The sequence below is a fragment of the Cynocephalus volans genome, chromosome 5 (assembly GCF_027409185.1).
Source record: "Cynocephalus volans isolate mCynVol1 chromosome 5, mCynVol1.pri, whole genome shotgun sequence".
Lineage (NCBI taxonomy): Eukaryota > Metazoa > Chordata > Mammalia > Dermoptera > Cynocephalidae > Cynocephalus > Cynocephalus volans.
This window is the reverse complement of record NC_084464.1, coordinates 55,373,569-55,400,791: the sequence shown is the minus strand read 5'-3', so window position 1 is coordinate 55,400,791 and position 27,223 is coordinate 55,373,569. Positions and strand designations below refer to the sequence as shown.

At 34.4% G+C, this 27,223-nt stretch overlaps 1 protein-coding gene across 1 annotated transcript in view; it reads right to left on the bottom strand.

Moving 5' to 3' along the window:
* Positions 1 to 7,420: 7,420 nt before the first annotated feature.
* Positions 7,421 to 27,223, bottom strand: part of CDC5L (cell division cycle 5 like) — a 46,026-nt gene continuing 26,223 nt past the window's right edge. Inside the window, exons 11-16 of the mRNA XM_063097495.1 lie at positions 26,112 to 26,276; positions 24,685 to 24,765; positions 24,151 to 24,393; positions 21,405 to 21,602; positions 11,376 to 11,588; positions 7,421 to 10,631 (exon numbers count right to left, since the gene is read on the bottom strand). Of these exons, the coding sequence (XP_062953565.1) occupies positions 10,527 to 10,631; positions 11,376 to 11,588; positions 21,405 to 21,602; positions 24,151 to 24,393; positions 24,685 to 24,765; positions 26,112 to 26,276 (1,005 nt within the window). The 3' untranslated portion in view covers positions 7,421 to 10,526. The remainder of the gene's footprint in view (positions 10,632 to 11,375; positions 11,589 to 21,404; positions 21,603 to 24,150; positions 24,394 to 24,684; positions 24,766 to 26,111; positions 26,277 to 27,223) is intronic.

The following is a 27,223-nucleotide window of genomic DNA, read 5'->3' as shown; positions in this document are numbered from 1 at the left end:
CTGAATATAAGTGACAAGAGTGGGCATCCTTGCCTTGACCAGATCTTAGACGAAAAGCTTTAGTTTTTTCCCACTACGATGCCAGCTGTGGGTTTTTCATAGCCTTTATTATGTTGAGGAACTTTCCTTCTATACTTAAACTGTTGAGAGTTTTTAATCAAGAAAGGATGTTTGAATATGTTAAACCAGGCTTGCATGCCAGGGATAAATCCCACTTGATCATGATGTATAATCTTTTTGATGTCTCGTTGAATCCAGTTTGCTATTATTTTATTGAGGATTTTTGCATCAATGCTTATCAGAAATTTTGGCCTGTTGTTTCCTTTTCTTGCAGTGTCTTTGTCTGGCTTAGGTATCAAGGTGATGCTGTCCTTGTAAAATGTGTTTGGATGTATTCTTTCTAGCTCTATTTTTTGGAAGAGTTTATGACGTATTGTTATTAATTCTTCTTTGAATGGTTGGTAGAATTCAGCCTTTAAACCACCTGATCCTGTGCCTTTCTCTGTTGGAAGGTTTTAAATTTCGACTTCAAATTTCAACTCTTTATGTTATTGGTTTGTTCAGGTATTCTTTTTCTTCCTGATTGAATCTTGGTAGGTTGCATTTTTGTAGGAATTTATCCACTTCCTCTAGGTTATCAAACTTATTGGCATATAATTGTTCATAATAGTCCTTTATGATCCTGATTATTTCTGAGGCATCTGTTGTAATGTCTCCACTTTTGTTTCTGATTTTGAGTCTTCTCTATTTTTTCTTAGTCTAGCCCAGGGTTTGTCAATCTTTTTTATACAACTCTTAGTTTTATTGACTTTTTCTATTCACAATTTATTTCTGTTCTGATCTTTATTTCCTTCCTTCTACTAGCTTTGGTTTAGTTTGTTCTTTTTCTAGCTCCTTGAGGTGCAATGTTAGCTTATTTATTTGGGATCTTTTTTTAATGTAGGCATTTATTTACTGCTATAAACTTCTTACAACTGCTTTTGTTGCATCTTGTTTTGCTATGCTGTTTCCATTGTTATTTGTCGCAAGATATTTTTTAATTTCCCTTCTGATTTCTTCTTTCACTCATTGATTGTTCAGGAGCATGTTGTCTAATTTCCACGTATTTGGCAATTTTTCAAAATTCCTGTTATTGATTTCTAGATTCATACCACGTGGTCAGAAATGATACCTGATATAACTTCAATATTCTTAAATTTATTAAGACTTGTTTTGTGGCCTAATGTGTGGTCTATCCTGGAGAATTTTCTATGTGCATTAGAGCTGCTGTTGTATGAAAAGTTCTGTATCTGTCTCTTTGGTCCATTTGATCTAAAAAGTACAGTTCAAGTCCAGTATTTCCCTATTATTTTTCTGTCTGGTTCAAACTATTTATTGTTCAAAGTGGGGAAATAAAGTCCCCTACTATTATGGTATTGCTGTCTATTTCTCCCTTCATGTCCATTAATATTTGCTTCATATATTTAGGTGCTCTGGTGTTGGCTGCATATATATTTACAATTGTTACACCCTCTTGATGAAATGACCCCTTTATCATTAAATAATGACCTCCTTTGTCTCTTGTGACAGTTTCTGACTTGAAGTCTATTATCTGATGTAAGTATAGCCACCTCATATTTTGAACAGTTCTACTTTCAGTCAGATATTAAGTTTCCCTTGCAAGGGCTATCTGAGAGCTGACAGTAAATTACCCACCTAATCTATGATAAATCTTCTAATTAACCCATGATAAACCTCCTAGAGGCAAGCCATATGCATCACTTTTAAGATCTGGTCCAACTTCTGTTTTTTAACCACTTCATTTCATTATGCCAGGACAATCTCCAGATATTCAGCCAAATGTTCTCAGCAGGGAGAGGGAAGGGGGGACATAAAGTGACGCTTGCTGGGAAAGGATGACAACTGCTAATTGCTCTTCCATGAATTCAGTTTCAAAGGTATCAGTACAAAATATACACCTAAGATACTGAAAGAACCTCAAACCTTTAAATTAACTTTAAACCTTCAGTTTATGACAATTTACAGAGTGATGAGTCCCTCGGGCTTTTTTTTTTTTAAGATGACCGGTAAGGGGATCTTAACCCTTGACTTGGTGCCCTCAGGCTTAAGTGCAGTATATGAAGGTTTTTATTTAGACTAGTAAGTGTTCTGAGATTGGTCTCATTTGAGATTTCACATCCTATGGAAGCTAGATATAGCCAAAAACAGGGCCTGGACTCTAGACTTCACTTGAACACCAATTTCACCATTTTGAGCAAATCCCTTCCCCTCATGAGATTTTAGTCACCTCATCTGCAAATAGGATTCTACTGCACTAATTGCTTAGGGTTTCCTTATGACTACACTTTGAACACCTCTCCAGCATCAAAACAAAAGAAAAAACAAAAACAAAACAACAAAATCTAACTGGTCAATTCTGCTTATTCAAGCTGAAAAGCCTCAGAATCCGAGAATAAAGGAATAAGAAAAAGACAGTACTCATTGTATGCAGACAACACAGCCACCCCCACCCCTTCCCAGGCACAATAGGTAGGGCTGGAATGGACCAGGAGAACAGGGTATGCCATAACACTTCTGATCAGAGACAACAGATAAGATTCTCTGGGCAAAAGATGTTGCTTTCATCCAGCAGGTTTAATCTAACTCAGTACTTAAATTTCTTGGTCTCAGGATCCCTTTACACTTTTAAAAATTGAGGACTCCAAAAACCTTTTGTTTATGTGGGCCATTATTATTGATATTTTGTTGTATTAGAAATTAAAACTGAGAAAGTTTCAAAATATTTAAATATAAATTTTAAATTTTGTATTTTTATCTTATTTTTTGCAGCTGGCCAGTACAGGGATTCAAATGCTTGATAAATTTTTAAATTGAAATTATACTTAAGCATAAATTTAAAATGAATTTATATAAATTCATTTAAAAATAACAATAATAAATACTTACTAGAACAGGGATAGGCAAGTTTTCTGTAAAGGATCAGAGAGTAAGTACTTTAGGCTCTGTAGACCACATAGTCTCTTAAGTGGCCTACTTAATTCTGCTGTTGTAGTGTGAAAGCAACCAAAGCAATATGTAACAAACAAATGTGCTCATGAGACACAGTTTGCTTGAAAATAAGCCTCAAAAGGATTAAGCAGAGCTGCAAGTAAATTAACTATAAATAAAGCAAAATATAATTTAAAGAAAGAAAACAGAGGGCAGCAATGTAACATTCACAATGTATATCATCCTCTATAGGTACTAGGCCTGCAGAGAACTGGCAAATGACCAAAAACCAGAAGAAAAGATAGTCAACATAAATAGACCCAGAAATGACAGACAATGGAAGCAGCAGATAAGGACATTAAAACATCTATTATAAACATGCTACATGTACTCAAGGATGTAAAGGAAAATGTGAATACAACAAGGAGAGAAATTATGTAAAAAAGAACAAAATGGAACTACTAAAGAAGAAAAATACAGTATCTGAAATGAAATTTTCACTGGAAAGGATTAACAACAAATTAGATATTGCAGAAGAAAAGTTCAACGAACTTGAAAAACTGTAATAGAATTTATACAAAATGAAGAACAGAGGGGAAAGGAATAATAATTTTTTTAAAAGAAAAGAGCCTCAGTGACCTGTGTAATATTAAGTAGTCTAAGATACATGCCTACCACAACCCAACTACATGATACCTACAAAAGCCCACTTCAACTATAAAGACAGAGAGGTTAAAAGTAAAAGGATGAAAGAGATGCATCATGCAAACACTAAAATAATTGGAGTAGCAATATTAATCTCAAGTAGGCTTCAGGACAAAAAATGTTGCTAGATATAAAGGACATTTCACAATGACAAAAGGGACAATCCATCAACAAATAGTAGTCCTAAATGTGTATGCAGACAACAACAAAGCACTAAACAGATGAAGCAAAATCTGAAAGTACTGAGACATATGCAAATCCATAATTACAGTTGGTGATTTCAACATACCCCTCAGCAACTTATAGGACAAGTGAGAGAAAAAGCAATTAAGAATATGGAAGACTTGAACTCAGATCAATTTGTCCTAATTGGTATTTACAGAACATTACAGCCTATAGAATACGCATTATTTTCAAGTGAACAAGGAATATTTACCAAGACAGACCATATGCTGGGCCATAAAACAAGTTACAATAAATTTAAAAGGACTGCAATTATCCAGGATATATTCTCAAATCACAATGGCATTAGAAATCAGTAACCAGTGCTGTGCAGCAGAAATAGAATGCAAGCCACAAATTTAATTTTAAATTTTCTATTAGTCATAAAAGTAAAAAGAAACAGGTGAACTTAATTTTAATAATATTGTATATTTTACTTAACCCAATATATCCAAAATACTCTCAACATGTAAGCTATATAAAAAAATTACTGAGCTATTTTTTTTTACTAAGTTGTCAAAATCCAGTATTTTACACTTAACAGGCACATCTCAGTTTGAACAAGCCATGTTTCACATGTCAACAGCCACATGGGGCTGGTGACTACCACATTAAATAGCATACTACATGGTAAGTTAACAAATGTGTTATAGCTGGTAACTGTAATACCTTCTATTACTAAGTTGTTGTATTTTTTTCAACGAAAAAATTCTTGCCTTCAGCTATAACAAAGACTTTTGAAATATTTAAACCTATCTTTTAAAAAATCTTAACCCATTAATCACTGAGGTTGCTAACCTGTCTTCAGACTTCTACTCCTTTTCACTCACCCACTACTGGAGTGGGCAAAACCCTACCCAGTTTTAGCCATAGTTCTCAAATTGGCCCACCACACATTCCATGAATACGTACCTGCTGGATACATTTTAGGGATCTCCTGTCTTTAGTTCTGTCAGATGCCCCATTGCTTCCCTCTGCTTTCTCCTGCAGACACCAACAGCACACAGGTCTTGTGCCTGTTGGTGGTTTATCCCCACATTTTTTGGAGTTCATGGGGATATCTTGTATGTAGTTATGTTGTAAATGTTATCAAGGGGGTTTTGGTTGCTATGTTTTTAGGTAAAGAGTAAGAAAATTTTTAAAATCCAAAAGACATTCCAGCTGTCACCATCTTTCCAGAATTTGACTTTGTAAAACACATGCATGTACTGCTGATTAAAAAATATGCTTTTCAAAAAGGGATATTGCCTGAACTCCCCTCCTTGGCCTTATCTCTGGCTGCAAATGTGGAATAAAGAGAACCCAAAGAAATAATGTAGGACTGCAGGAAGGATAAGGAACCAAGGAAACACTTCCAACAAATAATCCAAGACCAAGAGGCCAGGCAGAAATGAAAAAATTGGATTCAAACACAAAGACTGGCCATCAGGGATAACCACCAGATGAAACAAACAGCTTTGAATAATGAAATAGGACACACATCCTGGATATTTCCCAGAAACATATATAAACAGTCCCTGACCATGGTATAAAGGAGCTGTTAAAAAAATTAATATTGGTTTAGACAACTGCTTCATTTTTACTCAGAAGTCCAGAAAACTACAGGCGTAAGTGTGATTTTGAAAAACTATGGTATTGTGCCAGCTCCAAGTTCACCCTTTTGCCCGCTTTGTGAAATAGCATTGAAACCTAAAATCATTTCCACTTTGCCAGTGGACACAATGTCAGGCACTGAGGGAAAGTGCAAGTGGAAGGGATTTCGCTTCTGGTCCTGGTGCTTATCCTTCTTGCTTCTACTGTGTAACTGTCAGCACGTGGCTCCCTTACCAGCTGGAGGCTTCCCTGCCAGGGAGGCATGGGAGACCCAGGGGCACACACTCTCCAGTTCTGCTGGCACTCCAGCAGGCACCTTTCCTCCAAGTGTCACCAACACCCCAGCAAGTGACTTCTAGTAAGTTTCCCTGGCACTCTGCCTGCCATCCTAGACTGTGACACCTCAGCAAACTCGTCCATCTACACCCTCTTCAATGAGATGTGAACTCAGCCTTGGAGGAGGTGGGAAGAGGCTCTTCCAAGTTTGTTCCTTCCTGGGGTATTATCCCTCACTCTACAGGTAATGGCTACCCCCTACACCTGCTATTCCTGTATTCTTGAAATATCTTAAGAGGATGTGTATTTTCTAAATCACTAAGAAAATTAAAGCCAGGAAACTACAATCCATGTAGGAAACAGATAAATCAGTGAGAAAGCGTAAAACATAACCACAGAAGACCAAAGTCAGTAATTAGCATAAAAATAAATGGATTAGATCCTCTTAAAATGCAAACACTCTCCAAATGGGTTGAAATATAAAATCCAACAAGATATGCTGTTTAAGAGACAGCACTAAACTGAAAATTATATATGAAAGTAAAAAATAAAAGGATTGACAATTTATCAAGCAAATATACAAAAAAAGAAGAGAAATATTCTAATATCAAGGAAAGTAAAATTCAAAGCAAAAAGCATAAACAACAACAAAAAAGCTGCAGACCAGTAAGTCTTCCCTAATTGTACCTGACATGACACAAGTATTTATATACTAAATAACAGTATCAAAACATACAAACAAAAGCTCTAGATAAACAAAAGAAAATTACAGAAAAAACTATAATGGGAGTTAAGACAACACTATTATTCTATGATATTTACAACCACAAATTTATAAATTTATAAAAATAAGAAAACTAAATGTGAATAATGTAATTGGTTGAATAGATACACATTCACTTCCGTCCCATACAAACTGAATAAACCTTCATTTAAAACATCCACAGAACAACTTTTTAAAGATGGTAGGCCCCAAAACCTCAATAAATTCTAAAACCCAGAAACTACATAAACCATGTTTTCTTTCCACAAGGTAAAAATCCTACAAGAAACAAAAAAAAATTTCTTTTAAAAGCCAACCATACAGAAATTTTTACATATTCTTAATTATTACACCCCAAATTTAAAACACAATGATAAACTACTCAGAAAACAAGACAAATCAAAATGGCTGGAATGTGAACATAAGTGAACTCAGAGATAACTCAAAAGCTTACAACATATTCATCTGTATACAAACAAAAAATAAGCATCAGACTCAAAAAATTGGAGGAAAAAAATCTACAGAAAACAAAAGAAATAAACATAAAATGAGAAGTTAATATATTTTAAAACAAAATCACAACTGATAAACAAATCGAAACACTAGGTTTTTGAAGGGAAAAAAGAGATTCTTAACAAGTCTAATCAAGTAAAAAATGGTAGAACTAAGTAAATTTTGGAAGTGGCAAATTTAATAGAAAAGAGATTTCTATTAAAATTCTCTGCTAAAAATGTTTAAATTTCAACAAAGTAAGAAAACTTCTGGAAACATACAAATTACTTAAATTTAGTAAATAATTAACATTAACAGAGAAACATTTTAAAACAAAGTTTTAAATTTAAATTTAAAGTTACTTAAATCTATTAACAGGTAACATACTAATAGTTACAAAAGAAACTGACAGTTATGAAGAAATTATTTCCAACAAAAGGCTCAGAACTCAAAAGTTTTACAAGCATCACCGTTCAATCTTTCATGAAACAAATCATGCCCATGCTATAAATGCTAATGCACAGAAAAGTTATCCTATTTACTTTATAGAGCTAGCAAAATCCCAATGTCAAAATTTGTATAATAGCCCAAAAAAACAATCTCACTCATGTGAAGATGTAAATTTCCTCAATAAAAGATTAGTAAATCTAATTCTAAAATACCAAGAGGGTGGTCACATTTTAAGAGAAATGCATTCCTAGGGCGGATGCATGGTTGGACCACCTAAGTCTGCAATCACTATAGTTTTTGATACTGTTTCTTATTATCCCAGCATTATTTCTAATATTTTGAAGAGGACTCACTCATGATGGAGGTTTCTTTCAGCTCTTTATCACATTTAATTTCTGTCCCAAAGTTACTGAGACTTGGACATGCTTTTCAATACCAGTTTTTAACACCATCACTTTAAAGAATGCCTGTGAGAGAACATGATCAATATGAATGTTAAAACAGTCACCAAAATCGCTCACAGTGGTGCTGGTAAAGAACCCTAGGCTTTACAGGATACTAATAAAGGATGAGGGCATGTTTGTTTACCTGTTAAAGCAGCACTGCTACATGGCAAGAGCATAGGCAGTTCACAATGCACTGAGACTGCCAGTTTTGAAATTCTGCAATTCTTGATGACTTTTTTAGGCTATAAGTATGTGCATTACTTCAAATTTTGAGAAAAGTGAGTCTTTATTAATATTATTAAATCAACTATTTTAAACACATATAATTTGAGTCTACACAAAATGCAAATGAACTATAAATCTTTTAAAGAAAAAAATTTTTAATCAATCTACCTGATTCCAGGAGTGTATGAGCATCTTAGCAGATGCCCAAAAAGTATATTTGATAAAACTCCAGAGACATTTCTAACTCAAACTCTTTAAAAATAGACACTAACTTTGTAGATGAAGAGTCTCTAACTCAAAAGTAAAACACTATGGACATTCCCATTAAAATCATAAACAAAACTAGAATGTCTACCATTATCTTCATTATTTAACAATGTTCTAAACACTTCAGACAAAACATGCAATAAAAATGAAATAACACTATTAGAAGAAACATTATCATATTCACAGAAGATATCGAAGTATTTCCTAGAAAACCCAGGAGAAATTACTGAGAAAAGTATTAAAGAATTAAGTTGCTAAATACCAGGAAAATATCAATGTGTCTGATAAGAATACAGAAGCTACTACCTTTCAAATCTCTCCACCTGTCTCTATCACCACTGTCTTGACTCTAGGCTGAGTCACTACTATTGTTTGCCAAATTACTGCATTATGCTCATAAAGTAACTGGCTTCCCTATCTCCAGCCTGGTGAGACATTATACAATATGGCCACAGTGATGTTTCTAAAACCAAAGCTGATCACATCATTCCTTTAGAATCTTCTCATAGCTTCCCATCATATCTAAAATAAGACCCAAATTCCTTCCCATGGCCTTATATAAGAGGCCCTAATCAACCAGGTCTTACGTAAATGCCATTCTTGACACTCCAGCCACACTGTCCTCCTTTTTTTTTCCTTAAATAAACCAAAGAGGCTTTGTGCAAGCTATTCACTCTGCCTGGATACTCTTTCCTTGAACCCCACAAGGATGGCTCCTTCTAAAATGTCAATCACATGTTATCTTAAATGTTACCTCTTCAAGAGATCTCTTTGATCATCCAATCTAAAGTAGCCAGTCACTATCTCACATCACCCTATTTTAATTTCCTCAGTAGAATATTAAACTCATGATCTGATACTTTTCCCTGTATGTGTTTAGTACTTCCCCCCACCGCACTAATGTCACCTCCATGAGAGCAAGAACTCTGTCTCAATAAGTGCTCATTTCTAACACTATTTAAATAAGTGCCTGACACATAAGAGTCACTCAATAAACATCTGGCTTTTAATTGTCATTCTCAACAAACTGTAAGCTCCACAAAACAGGAAACAAGCCTATTTTATGCACTGTTCTATCTCCAAGACTATGGCACAGGGTATATATTCAATATCTGATGAATAAACATATGTATGAATGAATGAATCCTTCCTTCCCTCCCTTTAGTCCCTAGTATTCTAAAATTGGGCAAACTTTTTTTGGTGAGCACAACACATTGTTGGCCTATGTTGAGCTGGTAGCCAACTTATATTGTATTAAATCATTTTATATTAATCAATTTATATATTTATATTATATATAAATTGTTATAAAATTAGATCTTCCCACATCTATCCATTGCCCAAATTCTATACATGTGTGATTGACTTGTTCAGCTAAATGCAGAGCTTGAAATAAAGTTTGATAGCTTTGTTAAAATTAACCTTTAAAATGCCTTTGTCAAAAAAATACTTATAAAAAAAAGAGGTCAAGAAAAATTAAATTTCTTAAACCCTAATCCATATACTGTGTAAATAGCTGACAGAGATGAGACCCTCCCTAAAGTGATATTAAGAAAAAACTTGTATTACAAAGTTAATCTATCTTGTCAGTGTATAGAGAAATGACTGCTGAAACTAACAAAGCCACAAAGGATTGCCTCTTAAGGACTTAAGATACTGGATTGCCATTTCGATTACCCAAGAGTTACTCACTAAATATGACACAGGGTACATAGTTGCTGGTTTGCGGGCTCTCTAAGTATCTAGTTACTTCAAACAAAAGGCTACATTTTCAATTTTTTATATTTTGGTTTTATTCAAGTTTACTCATAGGCAGCACTTTAAAATCAGGCTTTTTAAATTAAAGGCCAAAACTAAAAAATTTTGCAAATATGACACTGCTAAAAGAATGATCTTATTAATTTAAACCCTAAAATATCCGTCCTGTGGAGTTAAAGTCTTTGTACACGGAATATGTAAGATTCATAGCATTTAGGATAAACAACTGAAAAACCACAGATGGTGGGTAAATTTGTCAATGAAAATAAACATCAGTTTCAGCCTTCCAGAATATGAAAACCAGCAATTAATTCATCCTGTGACAGAATATAAACTATGCTTCAGAACTTTGAATTTAAAGACTCTTTCTCCAGGACCAAATCAGCATATCTATGTTGAAGTTCCTTTTCTCTTTCTTGTTGTCGCTGAACATCTTCTTTTAGACACTTGAAAAGACAAAAATATTAAATAATTATTTCATATGTAAGTACACTGAAAATAAAAAATATCTTATGGTACTGTATCATCTTAGAAACAGCTGAGTTAATTCATAACTCTTAAAAGGTAGATATTCCCCAAGAGAAACAAATAGAACAAATACTTTTGCTATAAAACTAGTACTGCAGCCATTCTTTGATTTGGTCATATAATTACCATCTTGCAATAAATAAGCCATTATTGTCCTATCAGTATCCACAAATGCACTTAAATAAGCTCCAAATGCCTTTAATTGGGCAGGGCTATTATGCACACTTGGGAGATAAATCTAAACCAAACCTGGACAAAGGAATTTGATGCTTTGAAATGACTAGCTATGTTCCCAGCATCCTAAATTATCAAAACAAAAAGACACTGGTTTAGGTTCCCCTCATAGAGCTACATGAATGGAATCCAATTAAGTTTCAAGGGGACAAATCACAAGCATTACTTATTCCATTTCATAGTGTATCTAGATACAAAAGAGAAAATGAGTAAAGAGAAAGCCTTTGTAATCCACCACTTGCCTGATCTATCCATCTACACATAGGCAATTCTAGATAAGAATGTCAAAAACTTTAGGTTCTCATTGAAAAAAGCCTGACAGTATAGACTTTAGAGACAGCCTGCACAGAAGAAGGTAAAAAGGAAAGCTCTGATAATTCTTTGCACCTCTCTTTCTAAGCAATGCTTTGAGGCAATACATATGTTACCTCTAGCCTCCGAGGAATAGCAGAATCTTCATGTTTCTTGAGTTCTTCAAAAGTACGTAACTCCAAGTGAGCCTGCTCAATTTGGTCCCATAAGTCATTCAACTGTTTCATGAGCCCCATAGCACGAGACTGATAACCCCCAAGCAAAATTTTCATCTTCTTTTCCATCTTTGCAGCTCTCTTGGCTTCTGTAGTCATGTGACCCCTGTTTATCTGGCGGGGAGTGGGGGGGAAGAACCACATCAACATACATGAGAAAAGTAGGCTATTAAATAACAGTACTAAAAATGTACCACTGATTCATCTATGTGCCTCAAAGCAACTCTTTATACCTCAACCACCATTACACAAAATTAGGCTTAAGAAGGATTTACCTTGCACTTCAAGGGTTTTACAGGTTAGTCCCAAATAATCTATAATCTACTTATAATAACTTCACCCATGATTCAATCTCAAAGCAGGCTTGAATTTCACAGTAAGGGAAAAACTAATGTCTACTTTCTGAAACAGACTTCTGCTATCATTCATCTGCATTGGTTCTGGCACTGGCAGCAATCCATCTTCATCATCTATGCCTAAAAAATGCACTTCTGTATTATATGTGTCTAGTACATTTTTAATTACTGAGTAATATTCCATCCAACTAATATATCACAGTCATGATCAAAACATAACCCCCTCAAACTATAAAATTACCAGATTATTTTTATAAAATTATAATCCTAAATTTGGCATAAAATTTATAAAGGAAGAGAATATCAATATCAGATTTGACAAAAAAAAAAATTTTTAATTTTAAGAAGTGAAAAGATACCATATAATTAAAAGAAATGACAGTTTTCTTATACATATGTATATTGAACACAAGAGGGCTGGCTGCCTTCTCATACCATTCTAAAATTATGGAAAAAGAATTTTAAAATGTATAAACTCACAAAAGACCAGGAGAGGATTAATAAGCAGAAGAAAGATTTCAACAAAATTTTGGAGCATGTAAACTAATGCAGCAGGGCAGAGAAAGCCCCAGCTTAGAGGGTTGGTCCAAGGAGAGGCAGACAAGAAGGGAGCCGTTGTGTAACACAGAATCCCTTTAGAATAGCATCTTCTCTAGGTACATATTCTATGTCCCCACAGTATAATCACTTCACACTTTAAAGTGATCTGCAATGTTTGTTTTCAACATACACCACTTACAATTGTGAGGTCAAAGCCTTAATAATAATTATGAAACCTGTGTTAACTTCTTTATATCTGTCTGCTTCTCCCTTCCTCCCTCTACCCCACCATCTTTCCCTGTCTGTCTCTCTGTTCCACTCTCTCAAACAAATCCCATCAAATGGCTTCTATAAGCAACCCAAACTGGGTAGTTTCAGGATAATGTCTACCCAAAATGATACTCTGTAATTCAAAATAATGTAACCAAGAGCACCCTATAACAAGGAAGACAGTGTGATAATGTAAATACTTTTTTTTCTGAGATACTAAATGTGGGGGGTGGGGAGTAAATAAGCAGAAATGGTACTGGGGGAAAATATTGCCAAATACAAAATACTGATATGAAAACTGTACCTAGGATGTTTTGTAAATGTTTAGGAACAATATAATCACCAGAACAAATATATAGCTTCCTATGATAACAACTCTGAAACATCCACTTCAATGCATAACAGTTAATTTAAAAACAAACAGACCTTCAGTCCCAATGCTTTATGGTTGGAATATGTAAACACCAAAATTGAAGTGTTCCTAAAAATTCAAAGTACAGTACTTCTACTGGAAAAGTAGTATTTAATATCTATCCATCTCCAGCTTAGTTTATTAACAGTCAAAGTCAAATAAGCTTATTTTATTAAAAGTCAAAGTCAAACCTATTGGCAGGGTGGATATTCAGGGATGACATTATATGTAGGTGCCTTATAAATGTGAATGAATCTAAAATTAGTTTAAATAAAGCTCCTTTAAAACCACTCATTTCTTCAGTATTTTATAAAAGTTAAGCCTTCATTACTCTGCAATTTACTTTCATGTTCTAGGAATACCCACATTAGACACTCCAATCACATATGGACTCAAATACACATTCCAAAAATCTTAAGAACACAGAATTTCAAATTAATATATACAGTGCTTTTTTAAAATTAGTCATACATATTAACATTTTCATTGGTTGAGATAACTCAATTAGCCATACACTAACTGCACTCCATGGCTATTCGATTCAATTTCCAATGTGGTTTAATAGCATACCTATGCTCAGAAACTGTATGATTAGTCATCAAGGTATATTTGGTACTATTAGTACCCTGTATCTGGAAATTACCTCACCTCATACAGTTGAGTCATTATTCCCAAATCAGAGATTTTAAAACTTCAAAGTTGTTAGCTTACATTTAATGCCAACAATTTTATTTCACTTAGCTCAAGCTTTATAAAAGTCTTCTGGCTGAAATTCTGTGCTAAGATTCCAAGCAAATATGGAAATAAGTTATATAAAAATAAATTTAAGAACAGGAAAAAATTAATTTAGCCAAATAACTACCTAAAGTTAGTCATTAGACATATAAATAAGAAATGGAATACACATTTTTATATTCAATTTTAGCTTAGTTATCTTAAACCTGCTATTTGATTATTAAAATGTGAAGGAAGACATCTACATGCTTTGTAAAATGTTCAACCTACGACTGTTCAATATGCTTTAGAAGGAAAAAAACTAACTTATAGCTTCCGGTCTTTTTCAAGTCAATAAATCTCAAGCATGAAATGCACAAGCATACATAGTACAGAACCACCTTAAATCAGCCCAACCCCACCACCCGTACACATACATCCATACATACACAGAAACAACACTGAAGTGCAAGAGAGTATAAAACCTTCTTGTTTAAAATACAAAACAACAGGAAAAAATCAGGCTCTGACTAACCAGATTCATACTTCTAAGTCCTTTAAAAAAACAAGCATTAGCAACTGCTCTAAAGGACGACTTATTCTGAATAAAATATTGGCTTACTCAAAAAAAAAAAAAAGGCATTTCAAATCACTGAATCTTAAAGATTATTTACCAAAAGTTTTCAAAAAATGCTTTTTAATATCTACTTGCAGATACACTTCAGAGTCATCTTAAAGCACCTGACAGTTAGCAGTGGAGCTAGAATTAAATACTTTGTTCTAATCACCAGACAAGCCCCTCAAACACAGTTATGATGAAAGTTTAGAAGCCATTACTGTGTTTTAAATATGTATCAGCAGAAAATTGCTAATAACCTTAAATAAAATGAAGTTCACAATCACTATCAGAATTTAAAGTAGAACACCACTTGATACAATTAAAGCTGCTTCATCCAGTATGAAAAGGTACAATTCAATTCAAAGCAGGAGATGAATGAGAATATATCAACATATAAATGTGTAGGGAGACCAAGCTGACAAATTTCATGCAACATAATTCTATTTTATGATATGATATCTGGAATTTGCTTCAATAACAGTGCAAGGGGGCATAACAGGTGGAATAAGAGTGCTACGATTTGATGACTGTCACAGTTGGGTGATGAAACATGAGGACTCATTATACTAGTCTACTTTTGGGTATGTTTGAAAATTCCTGTAATAAAAGATTTTTTTAGATAAAGACTAGTTATTTTGTTAACTTACGACTATACACCACAAACCATGAAACATCAATATAATGAAATATAATGGAGACATTTAAGTGTATAAATATGTCAACTATTTCAACACACCAAAATGTATACAAGAAATGTTAAATTAAAATCCACAATGATGTAAAATTAATTTACACTAACCAAAAGCTGAGCTTTAAGCCTCACTCAGTATAATAATGTCTCCTAAAATCAACCCACATCTCAAATTTCAGACATTCACCAAAATTTACAGACTATACAAACTAAGTCACCCCTTTGTTCGAGATGAAGTTACTTCTTGATACTCGAAAGTATCAAACCAAGTTTAATCCAATTTAGGTAACTTTAAGGGTGATATAGTCTTGAAGAGACACGGGAGAGAATTCCCATTTACTAAAACTTGCTCTTTACTAGGCACAGAGCATCTCATTTAATCTTACATTATCTTAAACTCACACTTCCAACTAAAAATAATTACCCACCCAAATGTTACAGATTATGAAATTTGAGATCCAGAGAGATTAAGTAACTTGTCCTAGGCTACAGAGCCAATAAGTGATAATGCTATGCAGTTGTTTCCTATTTGAAAGTCCAACACATTAGGCCACACCACTGCTAATAAATCAAATGTCTTCCTAGCCTCAGCCCTTGAAATGCAAACATTAAATGGCTGAAGAAATTCCAGCTGTGGGAGCTGGTGGGTTAGCATAATTTGGACAATGTGGTACTGGTAACACCGAGGTCAAGGGTTCAGATCCCCACACCGGCCAGCAGCCATAAAAGAAAAAAGAAATTTGAGCTGTGGGACTGGATGGCTTACTGCCACCAGACAGCATCCTGAAAAACAAATAATTCTAGACACATATAAACAAGACCTTCATTAATGGATCTGCCCATCATTCATTCCCTGATTGGGACATTAACTTTTACACACCCACTTAAAAGAATTTTATTTGACACTTGAGAAAAGCGTTACTTCTCCCAGTTTATATTTTAAAACTCCTAATTCTTTTATTCTTAACAAGCTATAAAACTATAGGAAAACAAACATCTCTCAAAAAATTTTAATGGGGAAAAAAACAGGTTACATTTAACAACTTTTAAGAAGGAAGGTGAAATATAACTAGCCTTTAATTATTCAAAGATTTTGCCAAAGCTAATTTTTACCACAGATTTTAAATGACAGCAAGTGATCAGGTTTCTTTTTTTAAAAATCATATTTATGGGGCTGGTCAGTTAGCTCAGTTGGTTAGAGTGCAGGCTTATAACACCAAGGTCACAAGTTCAAACCCAGTACTGGCCAGCTGCTCCCCTCAAAAAAAAAAAAATTGTATATAAAACAAAAATCATATTTACAATACATTATTATTTGAAAAATTAAGTATATCATAATCCCAATTTTGTTTTAAATATCTTCCTCCCTTTATCCACACATAGAAAAATAAAAGATACATGGGTGTGTGAGCGTATGTATATACCAAAATGTTTAAAGTGATTATGTCTAGATAGTAGGCTTCTTTTCTTCATTTTTTTCTATTTCTTTTAAATTTTCTACAAAGCACAGATATTATTTTTAGAAAAACACCTATAAATGTTATTTTTTAAATGCATAGAAGAGAAACTGTCCAAAAAAGACTGGCTAGAGACCAATGGAAAACTGATGGTCCCCAGGAGATGAATCAGTGGAGCCATAAGTGTTTCCTCGGGTCATTACAAAAGGGAGCTGTATGGGACTTATAAAAGTGTAATTGTTACTTTCAAGCTAAGTTTGTTAAGGTTACTAAACTTAAGTAATTCCAAAATAAACACATTATCCTTGGGTTTCCAGTACTGTCTTCAGTTAAAGTCTGTTACAGTGAAGTTCAGAAACATTAAGAGCATCCCTCATTGAAACTCTTGCTTAAGGGGCCAGAATATAACCTTCCACCGCAGGAAAAACAGGTTTAAGGATACCCAAAATAAACACACAGTCAATGGCACCTTCACTTCCTAGTCCATCATTCCGCAATGATCCTATAATAGTAAAGATGTGGTTCAATCACCAAAATGTGTGCAAACAAGAGTCCATGAGCGACTCCCCTTTAATCTCTATACTGCTCACTAGCATTAGGTTTCTTTCATCAGTGAACTTTCTCTATATTGATGAGATGCAGATCCAAGTAAGTGATTATTGTCAGCATCTATCAGAGTCAGCAACCATCAGATTGCATCCCTGCAAAGCAAGCTATCCAGTAAGGCAAAACCTTACAGAAAATCTTTCCAAAGACAACAAAGAATGCAAAAGCACTTTACATTTGCATACGTTAGGAAGTGAAACACATAAACTGCATAAAACAAATTCAACTTATGTTGAGGCATAACAGAAGCAACATAGTTGTACCAAGGAGATCTCTAGTCCAGTTTTAAGGAGTTCTTGCTAGAGACAACTAAGAAATGTGTCAATGCCTTTAAAGGTCATGACAGAACTTGGTAAAAGAGAGAGTGTTCCATGGTACTGCGAACTCTTCTCCTGTACTAAATCGCCACTCTCCCTTATCCCTACCCCCACACAGGGAACATAAGCATAAACCTGCTGAGATACTGCAATATATAGCCCTCTGCCCAGAATTGCCCACTAATTTAATCCTTATCCTGTTTCCACTCTTTTAGAGTATTAAAGAAATTTTTTCGTGTAAAAATATGACTTTACAATGAAAATCACTGAGAAAATGGGATCCATAGTGTAGCCGATTTTGCTGAAATATAGCCTTCAGTAAAATCAGGGGTCCTCATAAGAGTTCTACAAATACACTGAGAATTTTAAATGTGTTGTCTGTGTTCTTTAAGTTACTTTATTTTCAAGAAGTCAGTGTTACATAATATTTCTTGACTATGTTGACTGTGCCAGTAAAATACAGGAAGAAGTATTACTTCTGGACCTACTTTCTACCTCTAAGGAAAGTCTTTCCATTTTTATAGCTAACATGACAAAATCTACTTTTCAGCCAAATTTCCTCAACATAGCAGTTTAGATACTATTTCAAATACTATTAAATTTAATGGCAGGCCTAAATTCAGACTTCTCATTTCACTTTTGCACCTACAGGAAATTATTTCACTCAAAATAATTATGTCTTCAGATAATTTCCTATTTCCACTTAAAGTGGAAACAAATTAGAACACTTCAAATTCTATTTGCACTTCACAAATATGGTAATGACTCATTTATCTGGCATCATCAGAAAATGATGTTCTCCACATTAAGCATTTTCCAGATAACTGAAGCCCACAAGAGCAGTCGTTTGTCTTGTCCCTTGCTGTATCCCCAGGGCCTAGAATAGAGTCTGGTACATAGCAGATGCTTGGGAATATTCACTGAACATGTAAATAAATAAAAGTACTAACGCTCTTTTATTTTAAACTTTTAACGAAAATTCCCTAAAACAACCTGGCTGGTTAGCTCAGTTGGTTGCAGTGCAGTGTTATAACAGCAATGTCAAGGGTTCAGATCCCCATATCGGCCAGGTGCCAAAAAAAAAAAAAGACATGACACTGAACAGAAATTAAGCTTTTATTAATTTGGGGTATCACTCTACTCTCCTACCATATAGCTATTAAAATACATAGGGCTTTTTGCTACCACATTAAAACAGCCCCAGCATGCTATGCTTTCACATCTTTTCCTTTTCTGATATTAGCTATTATTTCTGTGTTTGCTGTTACTGCCTTATTTTACACACAAATGTCTGGCAACATTCTAAAAGTTAATTCTGCCTCCAAAGCAGAATAAAATACATGGACTTGGTTACAATTCAGAAGTCTTTTCCACTTACTTTTGACATGTAATTACATTCTGATTCTATTTATTTAACAGACTCCTTGGACGTGCACACACCCCCTACCACATTCTATATAAAATCTGAGATGGTTCTATTAGTTTTAAATGAGTATCTTAAGGATTTTCATTTAAGTGTTAAGTTTCAAATATTAATCTTGAGTAATGGCTCAAAGACTAGCTCCAATATAAACCACAGGGAATATTCTTTTAATCCATTTAGGAGACACCAGCCACGACAAAGCTGGATTTCATCTTGCTTGATAGGCTGTGATAGGGCCATAATTTAGATTCACTATTCCAAAGTTCATGGCAGCAGAAATCAAACACACTGGCAGCCATGGTGTACTGTGCTTGCACAGAGAGAGATATCTCCTTGAACCTAACAGTGGAGAGGATAATTTAAGTACAGCGTTTAGTTTATACAACATAACTGGAGTTCCTTCTCCACAACAAACTTTGAATAATGTTTATAATTTAGCAATCAACTGAAATGATGAAAGAATTACCACAATTGAAATAAAATATTTATGTATTTCAAACCAGTAGAACTGTGTCTTCAAAAACTAAAATAAGCTAACAGAAACCTAGTTCTGAATTAAGGATGGATACAAATGAAATGGGTGATTTGTTTATTTGGGTCTTTTGAGTTGCTTTTCTTTTTAAAAGATTTAATGAACTTTCATTTGAAATAAGCATAGTTTACTAAATTAAAGGATTTGATTAAGTATTCTTTAAAAGTAACTGGCTGAGTAAACAATAAAGTAAGTTATCCAGAAGTCAAGAAGAGAAAAATTACTTCAGACTGTTTTATGAATATTCTTCCAAAATCACCAATCCTTCAACAAAAATAGTTCAACGGAAGATTTCAGTTCCTGGTACTGAACTGAACAAAGAGAACCACATGTTTTTAATGGTTGCTCATAAACGACCCAAATAAATCTCTAAAAGAACAGCAGTGGTTCTTCTGTATTTTTCCCTTCAAAACTCACAAGACCAATTCAACATAGAAATAAAAATTACTGTACTTTATGGCACCACTCACTTTGTGACACATTTATTTGCTGTCATGAAAGTTAGTGCCTCGACAAAGTAAATGAGATTTAGGGAAAAACTTTTTTTAAAATTTTAAGCAGCAAAAAATGTCCTTGCCATTTGTGGCAGAAAGAGTTTATCCACCTCAAAATGAGAAGATTTTGAGAAGTCTCTCAAACTAAGTGAGAGACCTAAGTATTTATATATAAATGTAACAAGGAAGCTTTCCAAATAGCTTTCCAATCAATTACGATGCTGACCTTCGATCAGAATTACACTGCTAACTACCACTTATAAGAAATGAAGCCTACGCAACAGAAGATATAACTTAAAATTTAACCACTGATGTTCTTTTTTCCCTGCCTTTAACTCTGAATTAAAACACGGAGCAACAGCACAACCTGCTGGAAGTTAGTAATAGAACTAGAATTATCAACAGAACTGAACTAAGATTTCGCCCAAGATGAGAATTACTTCAGAAACATTAATTTCCTGCTAACTGAAAAAAGAGGATAATAAGCATTAAACATCAAGTGTCTACACATGCCATCTCAATGAAGACTTAGAATAGTTTCCAAATTAAAAAATACTGCTTTTTTCTGCTCATTTCTCCAGCCCCACACAGTCCCAACCATCCCAAGTGATTTTACTATTTCTGGTTTTAATCCTAAATAAAAATATTTTCAAATATGCTTTTTTAAAGAAATACTGATAATTACATAAAAGAAGACACTGAGGCCATTTTCTGCATATGACTGCCTGAGATACCCCTTCTTCCCATACCATCTTGGCCTCAGAAATATCTCTGAAGAGACCACCACTGAGAATCCACTAGGCAGCCTGGTAGTCTACGAAGCACAAATAACATGCCATTGGCAAAGTGCCCACACAGATTCTGGAATTCAAAACATGCAGACTACATTAAGAAACCACATGCCATGAATCTGCATCTAGTACATTTCAATGTTTCATCGACATGGAAAATCATGGAAGCAATTGTCTAGGTAATCAATCTCTACCCGCTCTAGCTCAAACTTACAGGAATCAGAGGAGAACAGAAAGGTATCAAAGTTTTGTAAATGTGCTCATTTGGCTACAGAAAGGAAGCTCCTTGGTAGTGCTGAGATCCCTCCTAAGAGAAAACAAGCTATTCTTGTATTGATTTACATTGTTCTGAGTGACTAGTGTTAACTTCTCTGCTCCTTGCTCCCACACCTAAAAGGCTGATTGGCCTGTGGTCAATTTGCAGGGCTAATCTTTAGTTAGGAAGGCCAGCAATTCTGAAAAACCAACGAACAAGGCCAAGGAAGATCAAACACTTATGTGTAGTTTTCTTCAAGAATTGCAAAGGCAATAGCACCTCAGGTCTATGAGGGTACTTCCAAGAGTTCATGAAAAAGACTCGTATTATCTTTCAATTCTATTTTTCCATGAACTTTTAAAAATATTTTTCTAACTTTTCCCTAGAGGAATTATTTGGTTCATTATTTCAATCAAAGTACACTTAAATTAGAATTTTAAAAGGATACCAACCTCGAGCCTCTTTTCAAGTGATTCAATTCTGTCCTTTTTGCTGGCTAGATTGGCCCGTGTGTAGCGGCTCTGCCCAGGAAGATATAAAACTTGACTGTAGCATTCTTCCCACACTTGGTTATAAGCTTCACTTGAGAGTTCTCCATGGCTCATTCCTTGTTTTACCACTTCCATCTCCTGCACCAGAACGTCCTGGGCCTGTTCACAATAATAACTTCAGTAAGTTTAAATAATACAAATACTTGCCATCACCAGAGAGAGTAAAAAGATTAGATTTTTCCTCCTTTCTTGGGCCAAAGACAAGGAGTATTGGTTGGTTGGTTGGTTGTTTTTTGGAAGGGGACTGTAGGGAGGGATGGAAGAACAATACTTAAGCGAAATGAATTAAGAAGCCTATAAGTTGATACAGACTGATTTTAAAAACTCAAATATCCATGTTTCCCCAACAGTATAAATATCCTTTGCTTTTACTCAATATAATAGCAGCTACCATTTCTCAGGTATCTACTATGTGCCAGGAACTGACTTTAAAAGTTTTAACTGTATTATCTCCAAAGATCACAACCACCTTACAAAGTAGCCAATATTAACCTCATTAGCTGATAAAACTAACGATCAGAAAGATTAAACAACTTATTCAAGATCACATCACTAGAAAGCAGACAAAGCAGGATCCAAACCAAATGCACCAGTGCTTAGGGATGCTCCTTCCACTCTACCATCCCACCTTACGCTCAGGCCCTCACAAGATAGTGAAGGGAACCAGGAAGCTTTTTGAAATGTGCCCTTTTTCCTTCATTCTGACAAAATGACCCTGATGCTGCCAGAGAATGAAACTGAGGGCACAAATGAGATCATGATGGATCATAAACCAGCTTTAGTCCACTACTAAAGAAGCAGTTTAAGATGACAGAATGAGAGGGAGGGAACTGGGCTGGCCTGAGTTCAAATCAAAAATTTACCATTAAGTAGCTGTCAATTTGTTTAACTTCTCTGAGCCCATTTTTCATCTATAAAATGGGGATAATACCTACCTGACGTGTTATTTATTACAGTTAAGTGAATAATATATGGAAAGAGCTTTGCCCAGCACCAGACACACAGAATTCATGAGCATATATGAGCTTTTTCCAGCCCTTTGCTTCATGGCTCATGAAAAACTGGCAAACACCTTCTGTGCCTTATAGAAGGCTTTGGTCTTTCTAGTAATACTGGAAAGTAAATACACATCAAAATATATAAAATCAAGAGAAATGACCAGCAAACCAAAAATTTTAACAAAAAAATGGAAAATCATATTTACACAAAAGAATGGATACTTTTAAGTAATACCTCTTAAAGGAGATAATAGAATCAAACCAATTTTAACATGAAAAACTGACAACTTATTAAAAGAGAAATCGAATTTAGCTCTGAAACTATACACAGCAAAAATTTTAAAGTTCAGCTCTTATCATCATTAGGAGAAAGTATGGCCAATCTATCTTTAAACTGTTCATAAAGAGTTTGCTAAGTAAACAGCTGTTTCAAATCCTTTTTGGAACAAAGAGGAATGTAAACAGATAAATAAAATGTGGGAGAATATTTAAACTATTTTGCTTCAAATAATCCAAAGCAATATTTAGAATTATTATTTTCAATGTATTAGAATTTATCCCCTACAGAACCTCTAAAAGAAACAATGTAATCCTTGTTTCAGGTTCCCATACATATAATAAATTTAGGAAAATTTATTTCCTAAATTCCTCCTTCCCCTCGTACTTTCACTCTCAAAAAGAGAAAACTGTGCAAGTATCAATTTCATAGCCTGATTCTCAACCCCAGTTCAATGAGTAAATGTGCTTGCCATAGAGGAGGCACTCGACGATGTCAGTTTCCCTATGCCACTTATTAAAAAAAAGAGTAGCTCAAAGTTACTCAGAAATAAGGGGCAAATTGTTGAAACGGAAATCTAACCCCTCTTTCCTTTCTCTATTTTCTAAAAATCCTATAGTAAGTATGTATTACTTATGCAATAAGAAAAATAGAAAGTAAGAAATTGAGAGGGGGGAGAGAGAAGGAGAGTACATGAGAGAAGACAGGAGAAAGAATCTTATTTGCTTTCTCCCAAGTATGCAGCAGCCCATTTCAAATCAATGTATCTACAACTGACCCTCAGGACTGAAGGCTAAAGAAAAATGACTTAAGCTAATGACTACTCTGCTTCCAAGCATGAAACCAACTGTATTTTCTTATACCACTGTAGAGATTTCTATTCACAATCACAACTGTCTGCTCTGTCAAAAGCAGAAAAGAAGAAAATGCATATAGAGGAATAAAATCAGTAAAAAAAAAAGATAAAAGGTTTAATATACAAACATTTTTAGTATATTCTTTTATTTTCATATTAGTCTAAATAAATGAGGTGTAAGTATTAAAGGCATTCACTTCTATTCAGAGACAGCAGAGGTGAACACCGAAAATGGCAACTGTAGCAACTGTCAACCAACAACACCCATGAGACAAAAATCACCTTGCCCCCAAAGCCAGTGTTTATCTGATAAGGGTCTAAACACTGAACATGAAGGATGGGGGTATTTAAAGCATGTCTTTTTCATAGTACTTAATATGAACACTTATCTCCTAACCATATGCTTCAGTTGTTCATGAATATCAGTGTGGCAAAACAAGTTCACATTTGTCCACGATACACAGCATCTAACAAATACTTAAATGTCAAGACAGAAATATTCCTGCTCAATCATACCTTTTTCAGCTCTTCTTTGGAGAACTTTTCATAAGGGTTATGTTCCAAATAGGTAATGTGCTCTGAATTATTGGTACCAAATCCTACAGTTTTTCCTTTTTTATTTCCAGATGGTTCATAAGGATGATGTAGAAGGTCATAATGAAGCATTGTGATCATTTCTTTTTTGATTAATTCTTCACTTTTCTGTAAATCTGTTAGAGGTGGTTCTACATTTAAGGGTCTTAGAATAGTTTCATTTACCTAAAATTTTAAAACAAGTACAATTACCAAACATATCACCACAACATACTAATGTTATTGCCTATTTTAGCATAAATAAATAGCAATTTCACATTTTCAAAAGCAATTTCTCTTTTTCCTTCTAAATTCTTACTGGTACCAATGAAACATTTTAAAGACTGGATTGGGAACTACTTTACTATATTCCAGAAAGATGAAATTTTGTTTTATAGTCTTTATGAATGATGTAAAAAGCATCAATCATATAAAAAGAAACTTAAAACTTCCTAAGCCAAAAATTCTAACACTTACTTCTGATGGTCTTGGCAGATCCTTCTGGACAGCCTTGTGCATTCGTTTCATCTCCTTTACACGTTCTGCATCCCGTATGGCCTGAAAAATGATTTGTATATCCATTATTGCAGTTATACAGTATTTGACATCTCAGTAAAGTTGAAAACACTCTGGTCTATAAGATCATGTAAGTCCAAGAGCTAAAGCTGTAAAAATTTGTAAATTAGTAGAAAGGTAATATTAAAGCAACAGAAATCAATCAGTCTATTCATTCTCACTACAGTAGCAATTAAGAACTTCCAATGTCTACTAGAGTGTTCTCCAAATCTATCCATCAGATAACCACTTTTCTTGTCTAAATGGGAATCCTAAACTTAGAGACTATTGCAACACAGCCCTTCCCTTTTACCCCAAAGCTACTGACTTTTAATTGAAAAAGACAGCCAATAAATGTATTATTTAATGATTATTAAGTTATGAATGTGGGGTAATATTAAAATTTCATGCCATTTCTGAGAGAGTAAATGTAACTCAGTAGCTGAGAGAACACAAAAAGAATGATTCTCTGTTCTCCACCAGAAAGTACATTCACATGGTTCCCCTCTAAAATATGATATCCATCGATGTCATTCACACTCCAATCCCCTGAGATTAAAGCTTCCCAAAATCATCCTGAAATGGAAGGCAGCAGGACTTACTGAAATGGGTACATCACCTTAATTCTAGTTCAGAATTCACCACTTATCAGCCACAAGACCTAGGAAAGTTAACATAACTCATCTGAGGCTGTTACCTCATTTCTAAAACAGAGCCAATACCTAGCCAGTTTACATCACTGGGCTGTTATGTGAAAATGAGAAATTAACTACAAGATATACTAGTACAAGATGTTACTAATATTATTCTGACACTCTCTCTCTCTAAATTTCCAAATCCACAGTTTTTATTAGTTTACACTAACTTAAAATCATTTACTCAACCAATCCAAGATGAACTTCTTTTTAAGACTGACCAATAACATCTTTTCTTCACTTGATTGAAGCAATGTCTAAAAAACTACCTATGTGTATTTTAGAGAAGCATAACTAATTTGACAGAGGGTATTTAAATTTCCATATACATTTTAAGAATGCCCATCAAGATACTGTGAGTATATTATTATGTGAGTATATATTATTGATGATAAAAGTAATTTACTTTATTTTTTTTTATTTTTTTTTTTAATTTTATTTTGTCGATATACATTGTAGCTGATTAATGCTCCCCATCAGCAAAACCTCCCTCCCTTCTCCCTCCCCAAAAGTAATTTACTTTAGAATAGTATTTTTAAATACTGAAAAAACTTATAAGTCAAGATCTTGAGACATTTAATGGCTGTCTTCATTCTTTTAAGCATACGGACATGTTCAGGCAAACTCACACTTCTTTCTAGCACAATTACCCACCTGCTTTCGAGCATCCACATCAGCAGCATCTTCAATGTAAGTATCATCTACTTCACGGTCTTCCAGCTCCTTCTCAGCATTTTCTGGTAGAACAATTTCAAAATCATTCTTAGGAGCTGGAAGACCCAACAATCCTAAACGGAGATGTTCACGAGATTCTCTTTCCTGTAGAAAAGAATAGGTCCTTCTCAATTCATACACATTAAGTATTCAACCAATATTCTATAAGAGTTTCTGAAAAAAAATTAGCTTAATATTAATTCTAGAAAAATGATCCCTTATTTCAGAGCTGACTAAACAAGTTTTTTGTTCATTTTCTATCTCCCCTTCTTCCCTGCATTAAGACCAATCAAAAACTTTGACTTGTGAGATAAATGAAGATACTCAGATATTCCAATAAAAGATTTGGGAATTACCTCTGCACAGGCAGAAAAAAGACCAGTAGGATTTTCATTTGAAGGAATACATTTCTGACATTAAAATTTAATAGCAAATGAACAAGTTCAAGTTCAAAAGTTAATTTATCCTTGGACTAATAAAACCTAATCTGAAAGATGCCTGAATTTATGTGTGTATGTATTTTTAATGGCAATACTAAATCATATGTAGACAAAAAAATCAGATTCCATAGTTCCCAAAGAAACTGCCTGGGGGCTGGCTGGTTAGCTCACTTGGGAGAGCATGGTGCTGGTAACACCAAGGTCATGGGTTGAGATGCCTGTACTGGCCAGCTGACAAAAAACAACAACAACAAAAAGAAACCACCTGGTGCCCAAAGTTTTCCTCAGTACATCCTCAGCTTACCTTTCCAGCCTCATTCCCACTACACCTTACATGTATGTTAGCTGTGAGGACTACGTAAGTTACTATGTCCAAAACATGCTCCTTGCTTACTTGCATTATGGCCTCCATTTGAGACAGCCCCACCCTCCTTATAAGCATGTCTCATCTATGAAAGCTTTCCTGAGACCCACCCAACAAATATGATTATTCCTTTTTTTAACCACCATAAGCATGTTAGTTTTGCTCAAAGGGCTTATTCTGTTTTGATATTGCAATTATTTTTGGACTTAGTTTAGTACTACCAATCTCCCCAGAATATAGAACTTCTT